We start from the raw sequence: 24,652 nt of genomic DNA, 5'->3' as shown, positions 1-24,652 counted from the left end.
CAACTGCAACAAATAGCAATACATTACGAATAATTTTAGCAAGCAAAACTAAAGCTTCTTGATTTTGTCAGGAGCTACAAAATAGCAATGAACAACTACAACATAATTGTCAACGCGACTAACAACCAAAGCTTACAATAAAGACTAAGCACCTTGACTGTGGCTGCTTAGCAAGATTTTTAGCAAACAAAATCCGAGCATTTTTCGAGTTCAGTGTTGCCCATTGAAATTTTATATATTATATGAGAGAATTAAAAATCGTGATTATGATAATTTCATTTTTTCGAACAAATACAATTAGTAATATTTGCTAAAGAGTTTAATTTAATATATTATTTAGTTTTTAGTACTATTATTGACAGTTTTTGATTATGATTTAACAAGTTTAAATTAAATAAAAACGCACAAAATGAAATTCATTTTTTTCTAATTTCTGCGTTGGCAACACACAAACATAAAAACAACCCTCGGCTTATTATTCATCAGCAGCGAAATATGAATAAGTAGTCGTACTGCCGATTAGTCATAACAAAAAAAGCTCGCATGTGCAATACGTGCTTAGCATGGATGCTACGAACTAAAAAAGCTAGCCGTTTGCTGATTTAGTCATAATGTCAATATTTTTTAGCAGTAGCTCTGTAAGACTAATGCTAATATTTTTTGATGCTGCATTTTAAACCCTGTTGATAATCATATCTCAAAAAAATGTATTTCACTTCAAGTCCTAAATTGTCAACCATTGCTTGATAAAGTTTTCTCTCTTATAATTCCGCGAACATTCCTACACAATCTAGGCATTTCTTCAGAAGTTACTTTATCATTAATTGTAATTGTAAACAAAAAAAAAAAAACAGCTATTCAAACCACTGTATCATCAAAACCAATATAAATAACACTCTGGCACATGTTTACTTACCGAATCAACAACCAATGCTACAGGATCACTGACTAGTACTACCACAGACAATATGCTTAAGGTCATGCCAAGTGCAGCAAATTTAAGAATATCTGTAACCAAAATAAACAAAAAATAGTACTCAATGAAAACAAAGAACAGATTAAGACAAATCAATAAAAATGTCAAAATTAAAGCAAATCATTTGTTGCGTGATCAGGATGTGTCAGAATGTGGTCATTAATGGAAGGAAAATTTTTGATGGCAATGGAATTTTTCAATTAAGTCGAAATTGTCAAAAATGTTGTGGAAGCAATAAAAAACCTCAAAAAACAACAACACCAAAAAAAGAAAACAATTACACGGATGCACAAATGGTAACAACTTAAAAAAACTAGTTTCATTTTCGGCGAATTTTGCCTCCGAAAACAAAAACCCAAAAAATTAAAACAAAGCGGTAGGTGAATTGCACGCCGCCAGCCACGCACACCTTCTCTTGTTGAGGTGAAACATGAAATAAACATGTTCCGAATGCACTCTCTGGTGATCTCTCTGGCATTGACAAAAAGTTCAATATCAAGGTGACATTTTTTCAAAAAGAAAAAAACGAAAATATTCGATCTCATCAATTTCAGGGTTTTTCCAAGGGCCCCAGACAGCATCATTATTGTGTTCTACCATCAAAAAGCAATGTGGCACAGTGACCTACAATCTACATCGATAAGGTTTCCATGATGTCGGAACCAATATCAGATGACTATGGGTTATTTATCATTTAAAAAAAATACAGACTTCTACATTTATGAATTATTCAATATTCCAATATGTTTTGTTTTGCTTTTTCGTTGGACGTCAATAATAGTGGCACTTGAATGGCCAGAGATAAATACTAGGCCCAAAACAAAACTTCCAAAAAAATGCATAAGCTTTCATTTTCATCGGAAATTTTGCTGGCCACGTTAAGCGATTAATTGTTGGTATAGGTCCGGGCGCAGCACACCACCAACACCACACAGCAACACTCAATCACCAACAAGCTCAGAATCCAAAAATTTACATCTGAAATTGACCGCAAATTATACCCAAACAAAAACAACAACGATATTCAATGTTGTTGATATTGTTGTTGGTGGTGCTGGTGCAGCAACAAATTTCACGCTGATAGCCATAACCTTACCAAACACCAATAACAACAAACAGGTAAAGCCACAACGGCGGCAGCAGCAGCAACGCGTAAAGAAACCAACATTATTAACCTAAACGTTCGTTGGCTGGTTGGTTGGTCGGTCGGTTCGATGGTAAAGTCACTTAACCACTCACTTAACAACGAGAGGTGAGTCAGCCAGCTAGCCACCCAGTCTTACTGACAAATGGTCAGCTATTAACCAAAATAAAAACAAAACACCAACAACAAACCAGATCAATGAACCTCCATTATGTTGTTGTGGTGCTGGTGGTTGTAGCAGCTGACTTTAGCGCCATAAGTTATACCGGTACAGGTTATAAGACTGTGACGGATGGGTGGCTGTTCTTTCATTCCCCTCCAATACTCTTACACACACACACAAGACATTCAGCAGCATTAATTCAGTTTTTTGTTAAATATAAAAACCAAATCGAATCGAAATCGTTATGAATGAATTTAATGCTGACAATCATTGCAGCGTAATGAATGTTTGTATGTATGTCTGTAAGCACTGAGCCTATAACTGATACCCCACCGGTGCATACGGACTTAAGTGAGTGATATTAAGCAATATTTTTGCAAATTACATTTACGTATGAAAGGAAAACAGTGGGTAAAAGTATGGAATGGAAGGATTATAAATCAATCGATGAATTTTATAAGGACCAATTTTGTGGTTTGTATGTACCCAAAATGAGGACAACGTAATTAAATGGCGATGAGAATTGTCCATTGCAGACTTACATTCTCACCATAGTCATCGATCTAGTTCAGCTAATTTTCTCCAAAAAGTGCACATATGACCATTGTTAGTAAGATGTAAGAATATAGTGTAAATTATCAGTGGATCAAGTTAACAAATAGTTGTAACCAACTCAGCAAAAATAACAGGGTTCTGCAGTACTTTTCTTATTCCATTTTAAGTATAGCCCATACACGTTCTATTGGATGTATATAAGCCACTTAAAAGTGTATAGATATCACAGGTCTGCAGAGAAACAACAGGTCTGTATAAAGGTCTGTATATAAAGTTCAATTATAAACCTATTGAAAGTGTAAAAAAACAACTGCTCTTTTTAAATACCAATTAGTCTCAATAGAGAAAGCATGTAGTTATAAGGTCGTCTGACAAGGTTATTTCTCACATAAGGTTCTTGTCTGGAACGACAACTTGTAAAACGTCGTTACCTTCGCACGGACTTCACTTTTCAAAATACATCAAATCAGTCGAAGTTTCCTATTAGGTGTGTTTTTATCCTCTGAAAAGCAATATTCCAAATTAGAAGCACTTTAAAGAATTCAGCTATGATCTTAAGAACGCCGATAATGAATCGGGCTATATAAAAGCATATTTCCTATAATTTTTTACATAAATGTTTAGCCTATAATGTCTTCAACCACTTTATTTATTTACCAAGAATATGAAAATCCGTCTAGGACTATAAAAATACCTAAACGGAATAATATAAAAACATTGCAACCATCGGGGCTAGGAAATGCGCCTAGGAACACAAAATTGTCTGAAATCAAATCCACTATAGACCAGATTTCCACACTTCGCCAATACTTATTCATCGACTATATAGCCGCATTCGATAGTCCAATCCGCTCACATATGTTTAAAGCCATGTCTGCGTTCGGCATTTCTGCAAAATTAATACAGCTATGCAGGATAACTTTAACTGGGACAAGCTCAGTCGTTCAGATCCCTTCAATACCGAACCAGAATACAGAAAAGGTGACCTGAATCCTTTCTAACATCCTGCTGGAAAAGGTCATACAGGTGAACAGAAATGGCACTCTGACATCGATATAATCGAACATTGGGGACGGTTACAGCCACATTTGAACGAATACCTCAGTACTACTGTAAACAAAACAAATGACATCAGTTATGAGATACGTAGGAGAGTGTTGGCATCTGTTAGTAGCATATGTTACTATGGTCCATGTAAGCAATTTTGAAACAAGGCTACCCTCGCCAGACCAGACTCACATTCTACAAGACGCTTATACTACCCGTGTTGGTGTATGGATCTGATGCAAGCAGATGAGGCAGCTCTTGGATTTTTTGAGAAAAATATTATCCGAAAGATATACGGGTCGATCTACGTCGACGGTTAATATCGGCGTTGAATGAATCACGAGCATTATCCTCTATTCTCGGACATTGACAGGCGGATCAAGCTGCAGCGACTACGTTGGCTAAATCATATTATCAGAATGGATGAGGATGTATCAGCTCAAAAGACATATCAAATCGATGGTTAACGCAGAGGGGGAAGGTCACGAATTCGATGGAAAGATCAAGTGGAGGAACACATATCAAAGCATGGTCTTTCAAATTGGAAAAGCTGGAAATCTTTTTTAAGCTCTTGCCAAAAATGTGTTATATTTAGCTCTTGGTCATGTCGACCAGGGGCTATATTTTAGAAGTCACAATTATGATCCGAATACTAGAAAAGTTTACAAAGAGAAGATAATCAAGTCAACAAATGATCATGGCTGTTTTAATGATAATCACTTCAGATTTGAGCGACCTTCTATATTTAATATAATTTCGGGAGAAGTTTTTCGACCAAACACGTGACTTTCCGTTATACATTCAAATAAATGAATTGGTTGCCACTAAATTTTGACATAGTCCTGAGAAGTTTCTTGATCTTTTGCATTTCTTAAAGTTTTTCAGTAGAGACCGCACAGGACGATTTTATCATAAAAATCGATACCACACTGCATATGGCACCAACACTCTCATGTATGTTGACTCCTCGGCAATTGGGCAACACAAAATTGGCGACATTTTTTAATACATTAAAATAATATAAGTAATATTTTATAAGTATTCCAAATAATTTTTTACACCAGTAAGATTTGATTTATAATAAGTTTATAATAGTGTTCGTTATATTCGTTAAAAGTTTTTTTTCTACTGGCCTTCTATGTCTTTGGTAACAGAGCTTGGAACCACTTTGTCATTCTGCGTTTTTTGTAGGTCATCTTCATTATCCACTACACCTTTTGGAAAATACTCATGATGTTCGACGCCCCTACAAGAAAAGCCTTCTCATTCAAGTCGGCTGGCTCATACGGGAACTTTCCCAAGCCTATCAGAAAACCACGACATCTAAAGTTCTTTAAATAACCAAAAAAGCTTATAATATTCTATAATTAGTCTTTAAAAAATTCCCAGAAAAATTAATACCAGACACTCAGGTTGGCTAGGACTTTGAACATGCTGGAAATAAAACGTGACGATTGAAAAAAATTTGTACGAAATCCTGAAAATACCGAATGTTAGTGTCCTATACAGTAAGGGGGATACATATTGACCATTTTTGGTAGAAAGATATTGATAATTTTTGGAGTGTCAACAAAATTTAATATGGCTCCTATGGTATGGTTGAAAACCATATGGTTGAAAAACATGTCATAATATACTAAAATTTTGGGAGGTAGCCTTATATGGGAGCTACTCTAAAAAGTTGACCAATATTGATAGTACTTGGTATACAAATTTGGTCCTTAATTAGAACTCGAATACTAAATTACAGCAAAAATACCACAAAAATACGGAATTAAGGTGGTATCTTAATATGGGGACAATACCAAAATGTGGACTAATATTATATATTCAATTTACAATAGCAAATATTCGCAATGTCTATATTAAATATTGTAATCTCTATCGTGATTTCAACAGTCGAGCAGAAAGAATCAACATAGAAATTTATCAAAAAAAATATATAAGGTTTATTGAAATCCCATTCTCCTGATAGTTATTAAAAATCTTTGAATCTGATAATCTGATTCTATAGGCCTTGAAGACATAATCTTAAAAATTCTGACCTAACTTTCCTAAAAAAATAGCTTCCGTATAGTCTTCAACAATCGTTGGGAAAAATATTATGAAAAATTTGCGACTCTAGTAGTATTTTTTTTAAAACATACTTTCCTCTTTTTTAAAGAATAATATTCAGTTTAAATCCACACTTAAAAAAATTAAAATAAATATATTATAAAACTTTTATACCACTGTGCCATTCTCCTCATTTATTTTTTTTTGTTTTTTTTTTTCTTCCATCAAAAAAAATTCAAACAATAAAACATTTTATGAATTTATTTGAATATTTCTCAGCTCAGCTGTTTCTGAAATGTTATTGCATTCGAACTCTTGGCAGCATTTCACAATTAAATGCTAATCAAAACGTATTTCGTCAAATGGAAAATTGAATTTTTTTTGTTTTGGTGTTTTGTATTTTGATTTTTCATCTTCCAGTTTCTGGCAGGATTTTTGACATTCATCAAATCGGGGTTTCATTAAATATTGATGATTTAATATTGAATTTATGAATAAATTTAATGTTTTTCTCAATTTTTTTTTCACTTTAATTCAATGAAAGATGGTGATTTTTTTCTTTTCGTGTTGGATTGTGAAATTGCAGAATCAGATGAATGAACTTGACATGGTGTATATCCTTTCTAACATGCCATTAAAAGGACTTGATAATACTGAAATGAAGTAATGGTTATTTAAAACCTTTAGAAATATTTTAAAATTATTAGATTGGATTTAACCTATTACTCACAAATTCAATTTCAAATATCTCTCCAACAAACAACTCTATTAAAATTTTAACCAACGCTTTCAAAGATGCCGTTTTCTCGCATAAAATTAAGCAACAAATTTATTTACAGAAAAACAAATCAGATTATTTCAAAAAATGAATGAAATTCTATTTGAAATTAAATTGTAAAGTGAATGTCAATAATTGTATGAGACATTTAAACAACGACACCAATAACAACAAAACATTGTCTATTAATTACCCGCGGCATATAATTGACTATTGCCGTTCTCAGTAGACACGTGCTGCCGGTAATTGTTTTCGAAAGTCGCACAATAAATTAATTAAGATGGCATAAATTTGCAATTTCAATTGATATCTGGCGAAAAATTGCTTAATAATTCTATATAATTATATTGGAAATTATTTTTGAAATTAGAGGTCAACATATTAAATTTGATTTTTAACAGTTAAATAGAGCATTAATATGTTCAAGGAATGTTTTAGTCACGTGCAGAACATGTGAGGCATATAAACATTGAATTTTTACAGTAGCAAGATTTAATTAAACGAGTAAAGGGGTAGTTTTTTCAATCCAAGGAAATCGAACATTTATTCTATAAGTAATTTGGTTGGAAAAAGCGATTAGGACCATTAAAATGCCCTTGGCCATTATATAATTTCTGCAATGGGGCCACTTCGGTTGGAAATTATGTCTAGGATTTTTATAAAGCATAACATATTGCAGAACCGATATATATGGACAATGTCGAATAAATGACATTTTCATTTTTATTAATAAATATTTTCACAATTCCATTCATACTTTACTTCATTCATATCGTCCATGTAAATCACAATTTCTAATAATCTTGAGAAATCCACTTTTTCAAAAAAATATGTAAAAGTTTCATTAATATCAAAACTATTTTCTTTTTTCAACTTACTTTAATACTATTTGCGCTCATTTGATACTCCCTTTCTTTGCAACTCTCGAATGTATTCCTCTCCTCACTTGTTGGGTTTTAGTTTTGTAACCATGTATTTGACTGTTCTTGCTAACTTACTCGATTGTGGTAAGTTAATCAGTTAATTTTTTGTTTATTTCAGACCGTGTATTGCTTTTATGAAATTCCCATATGTGTTTTCCAAATTGTTTCGATATAAATACCAGATATAAGATGTCAAAAAAGTGTTGATACGAACAACATAACCGACTGAGTGTTTAACATTGGTTATATGTGATGCTTGTTCTAATTGTGACTTAACATGAGAACAATAAGACAACGAGAAAAAAACATAAGAAAGAACCAAATGTAAAAACAAAATTTGAAAAATCACAACTACTAAACACTCCACACTATTTGTTTTCTCTGACAAGAAACCATTATTTAATTTTTTATGAATTGCATTCATAAAATCCAGAAATCCGAACATTATATGAACTATAGGACTTTATTTACATGCTTTGGAATGTCCGATTTGGATTTGCACCGTTTTGTTGTATGATTTGTTGCCATTTTAAGGGTAACTTCATAATGTCTCTCTCTCTTAGAAGTTATGCTCTCTATTTGCAAAAAAAAACTCTAGCAGTCGTTTTTCACAATCCTCCCTAGATATCAATTTTTTATCATTAAGACATTTTGCAATTCAAGAAAAATATGATAATCGCTTGGTGCCAAGTCCGGACTGTATGGCGTATGCATTAACACTTCCCAACCAAACTCCCGAAGTTTCTCTTCACTGTAGATGTGTATGGCCTAGCGTTATCGTTCAGTATCGGTCCAGTTGTTGACAGTAGAGATCATAATTTACCGTTTGGTCATATCAGTCCCACCAATTGTATAGCAGAACCTTCCTGACCGTTAATCCTGATTTGGCCACCGTTTAAGGTGCTTCACCGCTCTTTGACCACGATTGCACAGGGTTATCGTCCCATCCGCTTAAGAAATGGGTCTCCGTCATTCCGTTTGGCCAAGGTTTCGTAGACGGAAATTCGATCCATCCCATTTTTTTTATACCATCCACCATAGTATGGAGGATATATTCGTTTTATTTTTCCGTTTGTATATAGGGTCTTGATCAGTGTAAAATTCTCGCATAGATTCGTCGTTTGTCTACAGGCAGGTCAATTTCGAAGATGGGCTATATCGGTCCACGTTTAGGCATAGCTCCCATATAAGGGTATCTCCCAAATTTCGGTATTTTCAGATTCTTGGTCGCGTTTTTCGACCGAATTCCCTGAAATTTGGTACTTTGAGTTCTTATTGGATAGCAATCTCCCCACTAACAATTATAAATATAGGTACATTTTTTCGGATCATACAAGGTTACCCCCAATTTTCAGTATTTTGGGGGTTTTGATCGCATTTGTCGACCGAATTGGCGGCAGTTCTTATAGGATAAGTTCTTATTGGATAGCAAATCTCCTCACTAAAACTTATAAATATAGACCCATTTTTTCGGGTAGCCCACATATAAGGGTACCCCCAAATTTTCGGGGTTCTTGAACGCTTTTTTCAACCAAATCCTTTGTAATTTAGTTTTTTGTAGTCGTATATGGTAGCAAATATCCCTCCCAAAAATTACTAATATTCGCCCCTTATATTAAAATAATTATCTGATTTGTTCCGCGTATTCGGTTTGGTTATAATATTTTTTTGTAATCATTCTACCTGCGGAGGTTCAAGAATTAACAATATCGGCCCGCAGTTCGGTCTAGTCCCCATATAGTGTTTCCTCATATAAATTTCCGATATAATTTGCAGTAGTTAGAGGATATTATATTCTACCATGCGTTATTAATATCGGTTTTGGGGTTACCAGATTTTATGATAAATCCTCATTAAAAATTTGCTGCAATTTATAGTTGGTGTACATAATCGTTTCATAACTCGGTTTGTAGAATTATCGGTATAGGCCTACTATTTAGTCTGTTCCTATGGTGGAGGGTATCCAAAGTTCGCCCCGGCAGAACATAACGCCGTTTTCACTTATTTTATATGTTCTCCCTACAAGTGAATTTTTTTAATATTTATATATATTTTTTAATATTTATATATTTATATAATTTCCAATTTTTCGAAGTCCAATATAAACACGGGTTTTATACTCTGCACCACAAGGTTGAGTTTAGATTAAAAACTTCTCACTGAAATATACGAAAATACTAAACGGTAGTTAATTTAACACTAGAACGCCGAAGGCGGTCATTTTGACTGCTTTCCAATTTAAGTACAAAAGCAACTGTGCATTTAATGACACTTTTTTTTAAATATGGTGACTTTTTGTACCTCATAGAATTACGTTTATTATAAAAAATTCACCAAATTTTAAAAAAAAAAGTGTCATTAAATGCACAGTTGCTTTTGTACTTGAAATTGGAAAGCGGTCAAAATGACCGCCTTCGGCGTTTTAGTGTTAATTTCCACTGTATGGGAACTAGCAATCCGAATCCGTTTCCATCTCCTAAGCAGGTAAGTCAAAAAAAATCATGATCTAAAAAATACTTATGAATCAAAGTCGCATCATTGAATAGTATTTAGGTTGAGCCATTTCCGGAAGCACAATATTAATATCGTGTCCTCGTAAATCACCCGCGATTCCCATCGCAGGAGAACGTTGTAGATGCAATTAACAAAATTTGTCTAAGAACTTCATCTTCTGTGTCGATGAATTATTTGCCCTACCTTAATGTAGCTAAATTATAGGTGTATGGTATTTAATATTCGGTTACGCCTCTATCAATAATTTTATACAGAAAAGGAAAGCATCGCATGATCTACTCGGAAACCATTAACGACAACCAACCATTACCTTGACAATAAACAAAATATTTATTTCTTATTTATTTCATTCAAGAATCACTTCCACATTATTTATTTATGTCTTTTGGCAATTTTTCATTTTTTCTATATTTTTTGTAAAATATTTCATACCAACTACCACACCTTCTAATTTATTATTTTGGTCATAACCTCCACTTATGTCACATTAATGATTGATCTGACATTTGCAATAATAACATAAAAAGAGCAACAACAACAACAAACCCCCGTACACAGTTTTAAAGTTATAGATCTTAAAACGAGGTTTTCGTGTCATTTATATCGTAAAGTTTTGCGTTGCTTCATAACTCTAAAAAAAAACAAAAAATAAATAAAAGCGTACCGAGTACTTCCTTAAACCTGTTAAAAATCACCGCATTTACGTTATGCGAGTAATAACGTGTTCGTTCGGTCGTGTGTATGAGTGTGTGTGTGTGCATTTATCTTATTATCACCATGCCAACAAAAAAAACATAAACGACCAAACCAATCATCCGATCTGCTGTTACCTCCCTCAATATTTTATAACCGCTATTCATGAGATGAACCGTTTGTTAAACAAACACCGTTTATTTATTTTTTTTCTGTTTATTTCACGTTGATTCGAAAGTTAGTTTTTTTTGTGTGTAAAAATCCAAAATAAAAACCCATCGAAATGAACTTGAACTTGACGAAGTGTATGTGAAAAGAAACACGCAAAAATAGCAATGTCGCATTTTTGTTAAATTTATCATCGTCGTCAACATCATCATCGACATCGACGCATAAAAATGTTATGAAATGTTAGTAAAATAAGCATAAGCGAAGTATAATAAAAATAGTAAAAAAAACTGTCAGTTTTCAAAACAAAACAAAAAATGCAACATAAAATGCAGAAGTTATCTCTGTACAGCTTCATTAACTATAGATGGATATTTCTTGAAATAGAGATACCAATTAATATCGTTAACATGTATACCCTACAGAGAGCATACCCAAGAGTGGATGACCTCTGGTCAAGGGTATTATAGACTTGTGTTCTTGTTTGAAAATTTGAACAGGTGATTTGTGAGAAGCAATAACATTTGACACAGTTTTTAAAACTAATTCTATTACGCCATGCAACAAATCGAGCTCATGGTCTGGGGAGTGGAAAATTCCTTATGAAGATTAAAGCCCTTTGCCGAGTATATTGAGATCCTAGAAGGATAAATTCGAACATACATCAAGAGATATTGAGATATTATGTAATTAATTTTTATACTATCATACGGAAAAATGTGTCTCATCAATGTATTGGTTTTAGATCCCATATTTCTTTGGACCAAATCGGTTTCATAGAAATTTGAGTCGCACGATAACTCTCGAAGGGAGTAATTGATTCCATCCAAATTTGGTACATGGTAATATTTCTTCAAAAATTAGTTCAAACTCGGAGATAGGGAATATCGGTCCACTCCTTCTGGTACCACCATTACAAAATGTTCAAAGTTGTGCCTAAAAATTAATTTTGTAATATTATGCGAACGGGCTATCAGATTACAAACAAACTTTTTAAATCCTATTATATTAACTAAGTCTAGATCAAGTCTGAAGTTGGGACCCATTGGTCCACTCCTTCTGGCGCCTTCCCCACAAATGTTCAATATTTTATTAACTTGTAAATTTGAATTCAATAACCGATTTGATCAACAATAAATCCGAAAGATCCTTGATAAAAACATATACCTTTTATAATGCGATTAATAAAACCTGTGTGTAATTCCGAAGACACTTTTTAATTGTTTTATTTTTGATTGCGGAATGTGAGCTGACCACAGGCAAATCAAATGAGGAGTATTTGATATCTTCCTTCCTTCTCGATGCCTTTCCATCATACTTATCTATTATTTGTATATGAACTATAGGACTTTATTTAACATGCTTCGTAATTTCCGATTTGGGCCAAATATGCACCGTTTTGCTGTATGATTTGTTGTCATTGTAAAGGTAACTTCATTATGCCTCTCTCATAGAAGTGATGCTCTCTACTTGCCAATAACTCTGGTAGTCGATTTTCACAATCCTCCCTAGATACCAATTTATTATCATTAAAGAAATTTTGAAATACAAAAAAGATGATAATCGCTTGGTGCCAAATCTGGGCTGTATGGCCCAAAGAATATTTTTTTAATGAATATTTTTTAAGGCTTCCAACAGGAGTAAGCTTAAATTTTTAAGGAATATTTTTAAGATTTTCAATATTCACAGATTCCAGACCTCCAATTCCCGTGAATTTTTAAAGAATATTTTTTTAAAGCCCTTAGACAAGCGTGGATTTTTTAATGAATATTTTTTCAGGAATCGAATTTAAAAAATATATATTTTTTTCAGCCCAAAGACAGCCGTGGATTTTTTAAAGAATATTTTTCAAGACCCCCATTAATGGTAGATTTTTAAAGAAAAATTTTTGAAGGCCTCCAAAGGGCGTAGGTTTTAACGATTTTTTCAAAGCCCTCTAGGGGTAGATTTAAAAAAAAAGTATATTTTTTCTAGACCTCCAAAGGGCGTATTTCTTTTAAATATTATTTTTTTCCAATAGGCGTAGATTTTTTAAGAACTTTTTTCCAATAGGCGTGGATTGTTTTCCAATAGGCGTGGATTTTTAAAGAATATTTTTTTCCAAAAGGCGTGGATTTTTAAAGAATATTTTTTTCCAAAAGGCGTGGATTTTTAAAGAATATTTTTTTCCAAAAGGCGTGGATTTTTAAAGAATATTTTTTTCCAATGGGCGTGGATTTTTTCAAGACCTCCTGCAGTAGATTTATTAAGCGAAATTTTCGCACGACCTCAAATATGCGTAGATTTTTAAAGAATATTTTTTCAAGGCCTCTAAAGGGCACAGATTTTAAAAGAACATTTTTTCAAGAGGCATAGATTTTAAGCCTTGGTAAAGATTTTAAGCCTGTTTAAGCCTTGAAAAATATATTCTTTTAAAATCTATGCATTTTGGAGGCATTGAAAAAATATTCTTTTAAAATCTATAAAAATAACATTTTTCAAACCCTTAGACAGGTGAGGATTTGGATTTTTAAAAGAATATTTTTAAGCCCTTACACAGGCCTTCAATAGACGTATATTTATTAAAAACTACACTTTGATTTATTAAACAATTCTAGATGTAGATTTAATAAGCATTTTTTTCAAGGCGTAGACGTAAATTTTAAACAATGTTTTTTCAGTCCCTATATTTAAGCGCGTATTTATTTAAATTGTTAAGGTATATTTTTATAGAAGTTAATTTCAAATTTTCCTTTTTTTCTTTGTTTAACCTATATTTTTCTGCATGTGAATAAAAAATTAATCCATGTTTCGGCCGGTCCAAAAAACATAGCTTTGAGCCGATGTGTAAGAGCATTACCGTGGTGCACAATAATTCGTCTTCACATCTTTGCTTTTGGAATTTCACCGACGACTTGAGACAAAAAATGTGAGCGTACCGCTGTTCAAGCGGCGCAGATGTTACCTGGCTTGATATGCGAACTAAAAGGCGACTATTTGATCAAAGTTTAATTCTTCCATAGTGTTGGCGGGTTATTTGGGATACCATTTGTATTTTGTTCTTGCAAAACAGTCAGGCTGAATCCCAGTTTGTTGTTTTTATACAAAAAAAAACTATTTTTTAGTGGGGTATGTATGGCATTGCCGACCGATGGACAAACCAGGAAAAAACTATTGTTTCGGATTTCACCACTGATCCTCATCAGTTCCCTTTGTTTTTTATTGGGATATTCTCCCCAGAAGCTATTTATTGCCCCATCCCCATTGACCCCAATCAAATAATAAACATTTTTGTAAAATATTTCGAGGATGAAAAAACACATCTTGTGGTGGGCCTCCCTCCTATTATTTTTTAATTGGAAAGATTTTTAATTTTATTTTTATTATGTGATTTTTAATTATGAGTTGTAGTTTTTATATTGCCCAGTATTTTTCCTCTGACATTCACCTTTTGGTGAAACAAAATGCAATTTATTACCATAATAAAAAAAAATTATTATAACATTTTCTTCAGAACTCTTTTACATCGTTCACATTAATTTCAATTGTAATTCAGTTTCATGCAATAATTGATACTATTACCTGACCTCGAATGATTTTAATTTTTTGTTAGAATTGGAATTCTACCATTCACTAATGACAACAACTAAACCCACAGATAACCTCAAATTTTAATAATTCATCAGAAATTTAATTTCTCGTTTTTTGGAATTGGTAAACAAAACCAAAATAGTTTTTATTGCGTTAAAAAAAATCCATATCAAGTTGAGATTACTTAATACGTATCAACATATTCTCCGGGAAAAACCCCACATGTATGTAATCGGAATCTCTATTAGAATTCCTAAAAAAAAAAAATGCGAAATGTTTGTTGTAACAGTTCAAAACTAGTTAACCGACTGACCCACTATTCGTTTTTTAAGTGTAATACCTGTAGCAGCACTTGGTAACAAACATTGCAAAAGTGTCTGCAAGAGATTGCCGTAACTCAAATTTTGCGCTCACCAAACGAAATAAAAATAACAGCAACAAAAAATTCATAGCATGTTTACTACTAAGAAGTGGTAAAAAATTAACAACAAAAAATTAAGTTGCTTGGAATCTCAGTGTTCAGCATAGTGAAACTGAAACATAGGTCTATCACGTCCAGTCGAACTAGACAGCTGGAAAAATACGCCAAGAGTCAATGATCTAACAGCCAGACTCAATTCACTTGTTCCATGCGAATTACCCCCAACACCATCGCCACCACACCTTAATGTACACACAATAACAAAAAAGCAAACAAAAACAAACACTTCTAATGCTTCTAACCAAACACTAGCAGGAGGTAGATATGCAAGCGCATGGCTGAAAGCGTGGCTTGCTCTCGGTATTATCAGTTGGCCGGGCGCATGTTGTTGTGATAACAACAAAACTCTATAAATGGTAATGTAAAAAAAAACTAAACTAAACAGGTATTTTCATGTTCAATACTTCCGATACGACAACAAATCTGAGCAAGTGAGTGAATGAGCCTCATTCCCAAGCATTTCAAGTTAAATACACACACCAAAATAAACATAACAAACAGATCGTTGAAAAAACGTGCAAATATAGCCGGGCAGACAGACAGACACACGGATGGACAACTGGCAGCATTCAACACCAAACCAAAAACGAAAACAATCTACACGTTTTAAACATTTTGCACTGGTGTTCGTTTATGTTGACCAACAAACAATAAAAAAAACATCACGCAAACGCCACACAACAAACATGCTGCTGTCTGCTACATACAACTAAACAACCATCCATCCAGCAACAGCATGTTGTGCTCTCGATACAATGTTGAAATTAGCTTTACAGTTTTTTTTCGGTATTAGCCTGAACTTCCATTCATCTCGTTTCGAAAAGAGCTGAAAATAATTGATTGGTTATTGTTGACAAAGAGCGCGTATACAACCTACCAGCCTGGCTGCCCCGACCAAACCATAAACGTCAAATTATTACGCTCAATAATATTGACGGTAATTGAATGACGGTAACTAGGGGGGAAATCCCATTAACTTCGGACGACAACCACGACATTTATGACGAGTACTAGTAGTCATATTATTTATGCCTTCAATAATAACCATGGTAGTAATAATAATATGATCGGTTAAATGAGAATATGTCAAAAGTGTAACACTTAAACGATTTTTATGTTCGAATAAATTTTCATTTTGTGGATATTTTGTAATCAATATTTTATAGTCACTTGTAATGAAATTATTACCCAAATATTCTGATTATATTGAATTTTGTATGTACGGAATTTCCCAGTTAAGAGAAGGGGATATCGCTATTCACACGTTATTTATATACATAATAAAGACTATATTATGAGGGCTAATATATACGAGGACTGATCAAAAATTACCATAATTTTTGTTCAAAAAATATTTGATTCAAACTCCTCCCCACCAAAAGGGGATATATTATAAGACTAATTGAGAACCCGAATTTACCAAAACTTTGCAATATTGGTACTAAACATAAATCAGGTTTGAAGATAAGGCACTACATCAACCCTCCGCTTTCTAAAAAAAAAGATCTGCAGGAACCAAGTCCGCTGAATATGGTAATTGATACGGTTTTGTGAACTGGTGGTAATATTCCTTATTGACGTTCTCAGGTGACCAGGAAGGAAGAGCCTCATTAGTTATATTAGGTTGGAAAAAAAAAGAAATCCATCGAAAATGTCGATAAACTCGGAGAAATCATCGAAGTTGACCGTCATGTTAGCAGTCGCAACATCGCCCAGGAGCTAAAAATCGACCATAAAACTGTTTTAAACCATTTACACACAGCTGGATTCAAAAAGGAGCTCGATGTTTGGGTGCCACACCAATTAACAAAACAAAATAGGATGGATCGAATTTCCATCTGCAAACGGAATTAGATAGACCCATTTCTTAAACGGTTGGTGACTGGAGATTAGAAATGGATCACATACGATAACCCTGTGCTAAAACGATCGTGGTCAAAGAGCGGTGAAGCACCTCAAACGGTGATCAAACCAGGACTAATGGCCTGGATGGTTCTGCTATGCATTTGGTGGGACTGGAAGGGGATTATTTATTATGAGTTGCTTTCATAAAACTAAAAGCTAAAATATGATCTCTACTGTCCACAACTGGACCGTTTGAAGATAGCAATTGACCAGAAACGGCCAGAATTGGACAGGACGACGCTAGACCATACACATCTACAGTGACTCGCGAGAAACTTCGGGAGCTTGGTTGGGAAGTTTAATGCATACGCCATACAGTCCGGACTTGACACCACGCAATTATCATCTTGCATTGCAAAAAATTCTTTAATGATAAAAAATTGGTATTTAGAGAGAATTGTGAAAATCGACAACTAGAGTTTTTTTGCAAATAGAGAGCAGGCATTATGAAGTTACGTTTGAAATGACAACAAATCATACAACAAAACGGTGCATTTTTGGCTTAAATCAGACATTCCGAAGCATGTTTTTTAATATTTTATACATTATTTACAATCATACAAAACTCTGAAACGGTTTTCGATGTTGTTGTACTGATCTGGTCATATAAGAAATTTACTTTATACAATAATAAATGTAATATGATTGTTTAATATCTCACAAGAGGTCAAAATGACCGCTTTTAGGCAAAATAGGTTTAGCACATGTGAATACGGGGAATGCAAGAGGGGAGGAAGCCGCTACTATGATTAATAAACGTAGTTCTATGTGGTACAAAAAGTCACCAAATTTTAAAAAGCTGTGTTAAAATATACACAATTGTTTTTGTACTTGAAATTGAAAAACAGTCAAAATGACCGCCTTCGGCAATCTAGTGTTAACTAGGACTGTATTTAACACTAGATGGCCGAAGGCGGGTAATTTTGAGTTTATTAGTTTATATAAAAATAATGGATTTCTTTTTCCCCCAACCTTATATATTCTCGGCCTCCTGGCAATCCAAAATGGCACATTTCAGTACACCTGGTACACTAGGCTCAAGACAAGTGTTGCCTGGTCCATATTCCAAAGGGATTATGTTTGTCCTCTTTTTTCATTTTCAAACTGACGTGATTTTATTTGGCATTGGATTGTGTTAGGTGAAAAACTTATTCACAGAAAATGTTTAATATTGGTTCGCGTTTTGACATATCCCCCTATAAAAGTCCCATTGGGTATTATTTAAGAAGGTCGGAATATTTTTGCAGTATGTCACGATATTATATCAAACCGATTGTTCGAGTAGTACAGAATATATTTTTATCCTTAAGTAAACACTTCTTATAAATCCACGCCTCTGAATGCTTCAAATTTTTTGGGACTTCAAGAAATATTTTTAAAAATCAAAGGTATGGTTAGAAGGTATGGTTTTGTTTACAAATGCCTTATTAGCCTCAAAGTGAGGCACTAGCGAAATTCTCAGTACTTTATTTCGTTGGTTATCGAAGTACTTCGCTTTGTTGCAAGAGACATTTGGTTATAAAAGGATATTTTTAAGAAATTTCTGGGGAGAATATTCCGAACAAAAAAATAAATCGAGATCCGAAACTATAGTCTTCCCAGCCTTGCCCCTTGGTGGGATTCAGCATGACCCGCCAACACTACTGACATTATTGAAAATATCTAAGACTTTGATTTCATTTAAAACTCGACACCAGGTATAACAATTGTAAAAAATCTACAAAATATTATTTTAAAAAATTATGTCTGTAACAGACAAAAGGAAACGAGATAGATACATGGTTCCTTTTGATAATATGCATAGAATCACTTTTTAAGTCGATTTATACATGTCCGTCCGTCTGTCTTTCCATGTTAAATTGTAAACAAAGTACAGGTTGTATTTTTCATCTAATTGGATGAAATTTGGCACAGCTCATTTATTTTGCCCAGGACGAACCCTATTAAAATTGGAAAATCGCTTCAGATTTAGATATAACTCCCATAAACATTTTCGTCCGATTTAAGGTAAATGGTGCACCAAAGTATCATATATACTTCGATTTGCACGAAATTTGGCATTGCGTTCGGAATAAGGCCTGGAACGATGTGCTAAATTTCGTAAAAATCGGTTCAGGTTTAGATATAGCTCCCATATATATTTTCGTCCGATTTTAGGTAAATGGTACATCAAAGTCCCTTTATATCCTTCGATTTGCACGAAATTTGATATAGTGTACTGAATTTAAAACTCGACACCAGACAATCAACATTACATTTAAAAAATTCACGTCTTTTTCAAAAAATTAAAACCCTTCATAAAAATATATTAAAAAAAGTCCACGCCTAAAACCTAGGTTAAAAACAAATCAACGCCACCTTTAAAAAATGAAAAAAGTAAAACTTTTCTTAAAAATCATTTAAAAAAATTTTTAATATTTAAAAAGCACGCCTTCCTCAAGAATATTTATTATAGAAAAATTCATGCCTTCCTTTACAAATATTTATAAAAATCCAACACCTTTTTAAAACATATTTTTTCAATTTCCAAAAAAGGTTTTGAATTTTTAAAATGTTATTTTCTTGTATGTCAAATATAATTTTATAAAATATCCCCACCACTGATATATTTACAAATATTTATAAAAATCCAACACCTTTTTAAAACATATTTTTTTAAATTCCAAAAAAGGTTTTGAATTTTTAAAATGTTATTTTCTTTTATGTCAAATATAATTTTATAAAATATCCCCACCACTGATATATTTAAATATTTATGTTTTTTAAGTCAGTCTATTTCCCTTTCTAGTCAAGCTTAATCGAAGTTTTGCAAATGGAATGGTAATTCAGAGGCTGACTTAAAATCATTTAGGCAAAACTCAAATAAAAAGTTATTTTTATCAAAATAAATCTTTTGATACATATTATTATTTATTTCATAAATATAAATGTCACGCCTATGCTCCCATGATCCATAAATTCAGTATTGTGAAAAAATGCCCCATTATTTTTTTATGTGCTCGTACAGACTATGGTCTGAATTATAAAATTGCACTACAATCGATAAAATGTTTTTTTTTTTTTTATCAGGAAAATTTTAATTTACCACTTAATAACTGGCGTCATAACATTACAAAGTATATACTTGTTTTAATTCCTGTTTTTAAAATTTCCATTATAAATCATTTAAAAACCTAATAGAACATAATCCATATTTCTTGAGAACAATAATAAATCTCGATTTATTTCCGAGTAATCATAACTATCGCCACGGTATGCAAATTCCATAAAATCTAAAAAACAAACAATGATTACTCAATGGAAAAGTTACAGGGCATAAAATGCCATAACATCTCAGTTATATTGATCGTAAATGTTTTCTTTTAAAACCAGACTCTATAAATCATATTTAATTTGGAGTTGATATTCTAATTGCCAATGCAATTATTCAATTTCCACACATCGTCAGTAATCTGCTCGGCAATATTTCAAAAATTGCAAATCGAATATTAAATAAGCGGTAATGGAAAGCAAAATAAAAATCACAAAAATTACGTCTCTATTTAGCAATAGTTATATCGGATTCAATTAAATAATGCGGAAACACTAGTTTACACACACACAAAAACTAGACACCTATTAGGAATTGGAAATTACATGCCAATACACCAAATAAAGTTCTAAATTACAACGCATTAATTGTTAATGTCTGGGCGATTTTCGATTTTTTACAATAAAAACTAAAATAAAATTAAGGAAACATACACTTGTTTAATTTGATTTTAATTACGAAAGATGATTTCAATAAATTAGTTAATGTAATTGTTGTAATTTTATATGTTGTTGTATATTTAGTTTTGGGTGTTTGAGTTATTTGATAATGCAATATTATTATGCGACTCATATCCGTCCTGTTTATTTTTAACAATATTAAAATGCTCTTATAGCAATTGTTACTCTTAGAGAAATCGTTATACCTGGAACCTACATCAGATAAATTCCCGCACGTGGCCAAAAGAAAATCGCAATTTCATCTGCACACGTTAATAATTATCTGCATGAAATGGAAACCCCCGTTCTAAGAGATCTTTATCTGCGATAAACGTACTTAGAAATATTTACATTATAAAATGTATTATTTCCTATGATAGGTACTTGGCATTTTGCAACTGTAATTGTTGTTTTTGTTGTGACAATATCGTTTTGTGTCACCACATTGCAATTTGAGGTTGAAAAACAAAAATTAAAAAAAATATTGAATGCACTCAATACACGTGCTTACCTTTGACTCTAATCTTGTAATTTGCCATACCAAACGTTTAGTTTGGATAACTCAGAGGCAGTTTATTAGTTAATTATTGTATTAGAACTACTAGTATTGGTAATTTCAATACGGTTATTTGGTTACCTAATGTAAATAATGTAAATATCGATAAATTATATATTCGATTTTAATATTTATATATTAAGTGGACATATAATTTTCGCAATTATAACTGATTATAATATAATTTTTTTGTCATGGAGGGTATAATGAGATTGATTTATTATAATGTCTAGTTTCGGCATTCCCGCAAAATTTATGCGGCTATGCAGGATAACTTTAATTGGCACAAGGTCAGCAGTTAAAGTGGGAAAGGGCCTATCGGAGCCCTTCAATACCGGACGAGGATTCAGACAAGGTGACAGTTTGTCGTGTGATCACACTTCCAAAAAATTATTTAAAAACCAACGGCTTTCTTTAAAGAATATTTATAAAAAAATGCATGTTTTAATTTAAAAAAAAATCACTCTGCCACAAAATCGAGGTCATAATCTGGTGGTTACGATTTTTTTTTTAAGCCTTTGGTGTAATTTTGACTTTCAAATATTCATCGTCTTTTTTATCATTCATCGTCTTTGTCCACTTTTACCCGATCTTAGCTCAGAAATTCTTATATCTTCGAATTTCGAATCAGAAACTTTAAGACCACATACATGTAACATTAAAGGAATCATCGAACATACAACGATCACAATCTTCTAGCGGAAAATACGAGTGAGGTCTAATATTCAGTTCTCTAAAGGTCTCCCAATAAAGCATGCTCAAACCTATTGCTTCCTCCATGCAACTTCCTTTTAGATAGCCTTGTGGATTCCCCAATGACATGAGATTGGGATTCTAATGTCCTCAGCGGAAATCTGCTGGAACATCGTTACTACTTTATTAGGCGAAAGGTTTTAGTTCGTATCAGGAAGTCTCGAAATGTTAGTTGGGTTATGCTTATTGTTGCTGTTGTTATACTGTGGGATAAATCTGACCTACTTTCGGTGTAGCTGAACTGGTATGTATGGAGACATTCAAAAAACTAATAGTAATCGGAAAAACACATCAATAAAAACATTAAATGTCCCTTAAATTGAATGTAAAGGAGTAGTTACCATAACAGAACCTAAACGGGATTATATCATAAATGTATCAGATTTTATTTGCATTCTACAGCAATCATAACAACGTCGACAAACTAAACTGTCGCATCTGGCGTATGACTTTATGGTCCGTGGTTTCCGCTACCAAAAGATTAGTTTGATTTTTTTATTTGAAGATTTTGTTATTAACACTTTAACGCCCATCACAGCGTCAATTCAAGATCTCAAGGATAGAATTAATGAGGCAACCACTCTATAATTTGGTTGTGTAAAATTGCATTAAAAAGTCCTGCAAACGTGGTCGTTGGAGCTATTTGGTTGATATCAATTTTTCATTATTAACGTCATACATTCCGGGTTATTAATACAAATCTGATCGTTTACGCAAATACTGGCTTCTTTCTTCAATGATGTTCTTTTAACTCTATATTAGAAAATAGGAATTAAAAGCACTCATGGATACAAAAATTACCAGCAATGTATGGCAAAATGTGTCAGGAGTTGAGGCAGCTTCAAGTGATTTTTTTAATTTATTTACTGCTCTAGTATTTATACCCTACATAACTATGTTGTCAGGGTATTATAACTTAGTGCAGCCCCAAGAGTTTGTAACGCCGCGTAATATTGGTCCTAGACCCACCTTAAAGTAGACATGTGTGTCCGTCCGTCCGTCTGTCAGTCCATTATAATTTGTAAATAGGCCACAGCTATGCATCAATCTTCACGAAATTTTGCATGTAGGATGGGTTCTGGCCCTATTGTTTTTGGTGAAGATCGGTTAATATTTAGGGGATGAAATGGACCAAATACTTAATTTTTTGTTGGTTTTTCTGGTCGCTCCAAAGGCCGCAGTTATGGTCCGAACATCGTGAAATTTTACATGGAGAAGGGGATCGGACCAAAGAATAAGCATGCCGGTTTTGATAAAGATCGGTCAATATTTAGCGGGTCTAATAGACCCTGACTTTTGTGTGAAAAATTACAAAATTTTTATTCTGGGGAGTATATACTTTCTCCTGAAGGACATATACCCGAGAAGTTCATAGTATATCCAAGAGGAGTTTTTGACCTTTAAATTTATAACATTTATATGGCTGTATGTACTCTCACGTGGGTGTTATACGTAATTAGGTAAAGGTGACAATGTGTATAGTATAACTATTACTCCATTAGAGGACGGAAATATCGCGCTGATCGCTTTGAAATTGTACATGAAGTTCCGATTATGGTCAAGGACGACGCCTATAGTTTTCGGTGAAGTTGAGATTTCATTCAGGGGGTGCAATGAACCGAAAACTTTATTTTTTGTAAGATTTTCTAGTAGCTCTAGAGGCAATTATTATATGCAGAACATCACATATTTTACAAGATGAAGGGGATCTGACCCAATAGAGCGGCTGTTTAGATGATGATTGGCCAATATTCCGAGGGTCAAATCAACCAAAGCCTAAAGTGACCAATATTTTATTTTATGGCGTAAAAATTCACTTCAAGAAAAAAAATTGGGAAATATGCCAGGGTTAAAAAGTGGAGTTGTTGATCTATAATCGGTAAGAAATATCACGACCCGTCCGACTATACTGCTCCGCTCACTAGTTTTCAAATACTTTCGTACTTCCCCTCCTATATATTTTGTATCAGTTCACATATTTGCAACTATATATGGGTTAATTTCACAATTATGTGTTGTGGTGTTGGTTGGTGGTATGATCGACAATCAGTAGGTGTTGTTTATACATATTTTTTCTAACTATTAATATTAAATCATGTATACAAAAATTCTTAGCACGCTTAGAACTAGACATTTGTTTACTCTACAAATTAGCTGACTATTTCATGAAGAATGGAAATTTTGTACTCCATCAACCATAGCAATTATGATGATTTAAGTTTCATTCATCGCATGTAGCACATTGTTCTAACAAACTTTCACGTAAGTTTTTTGAACTAATATATTGTTGTATATTTAAACCAGTGAGTGGAGCAGTATAGTCGGACGGTGCTGACCATACAAAACCCTACACAACTACCACGAAAAGCTAAATTTCTGCGGTTCTATATTTTGAGACTCGCAATATTTTGCGATATGCCAACAAACCCACTTTTTAAGCCTTTCATATTTTCTAAATCGTGTCACTTTTAATTTTGGTTGATTTGACCCACGAAATATTGACCGACCGTTCAGATGCCCTTCACCGAGTATAAAATGTGATGTTCTGCATGTAATGATGGTCTCTAGTGCGACTAGAAAGTCTGACAAAAATAAAGTTTTCGGTTCATTGTTCTCTCAAA

At 33.1% G+C, this 24,652-nt stretch overlaps 1 protein-coding gene across 1 annotated transcript in view; it reads right to left on the bottom strand.

Annotated features, from left to right (window-relative positions):
• The window catches only part of LOC133334239 (scavenger receptor class B member 1-like), a 54,131-nt gene that overhangs the window by 10,534 nt on the left and 18,945 nt on the right, over positions 1 to 24,652 (bottom strand). The window contains exon 2 of the mRNA XM_061542529.1: positions 917 to 1,008. Within this exon, the coding sequence (XP_061398513.1) occupies positions 917 to 1,008 (92 nt within the window). The remainder of the gene's footprint in view (positions 1 to 916; positions 1,009 to 24,652) is intronic.

Source organism: Musca vetustissima, unplaced genomic scaffold (assembly GCF_032173495.1).
Source record: "Musca vetustissima isolate MV318-11 ecotype Yass unplaced genomic scaffold, APGP_CSIRO_Mvet_v1 utg6004, whole genome shotgun sequence".
Lineage (NCBI taxonomy): Eukaryota > Metazoa > Arthropoda > Insecta > Diptera > Muscidae > Musca > Musca vetustissima.
This window is presented reverse-complemented; position numbering and strand designations above follow the sequence as displayed.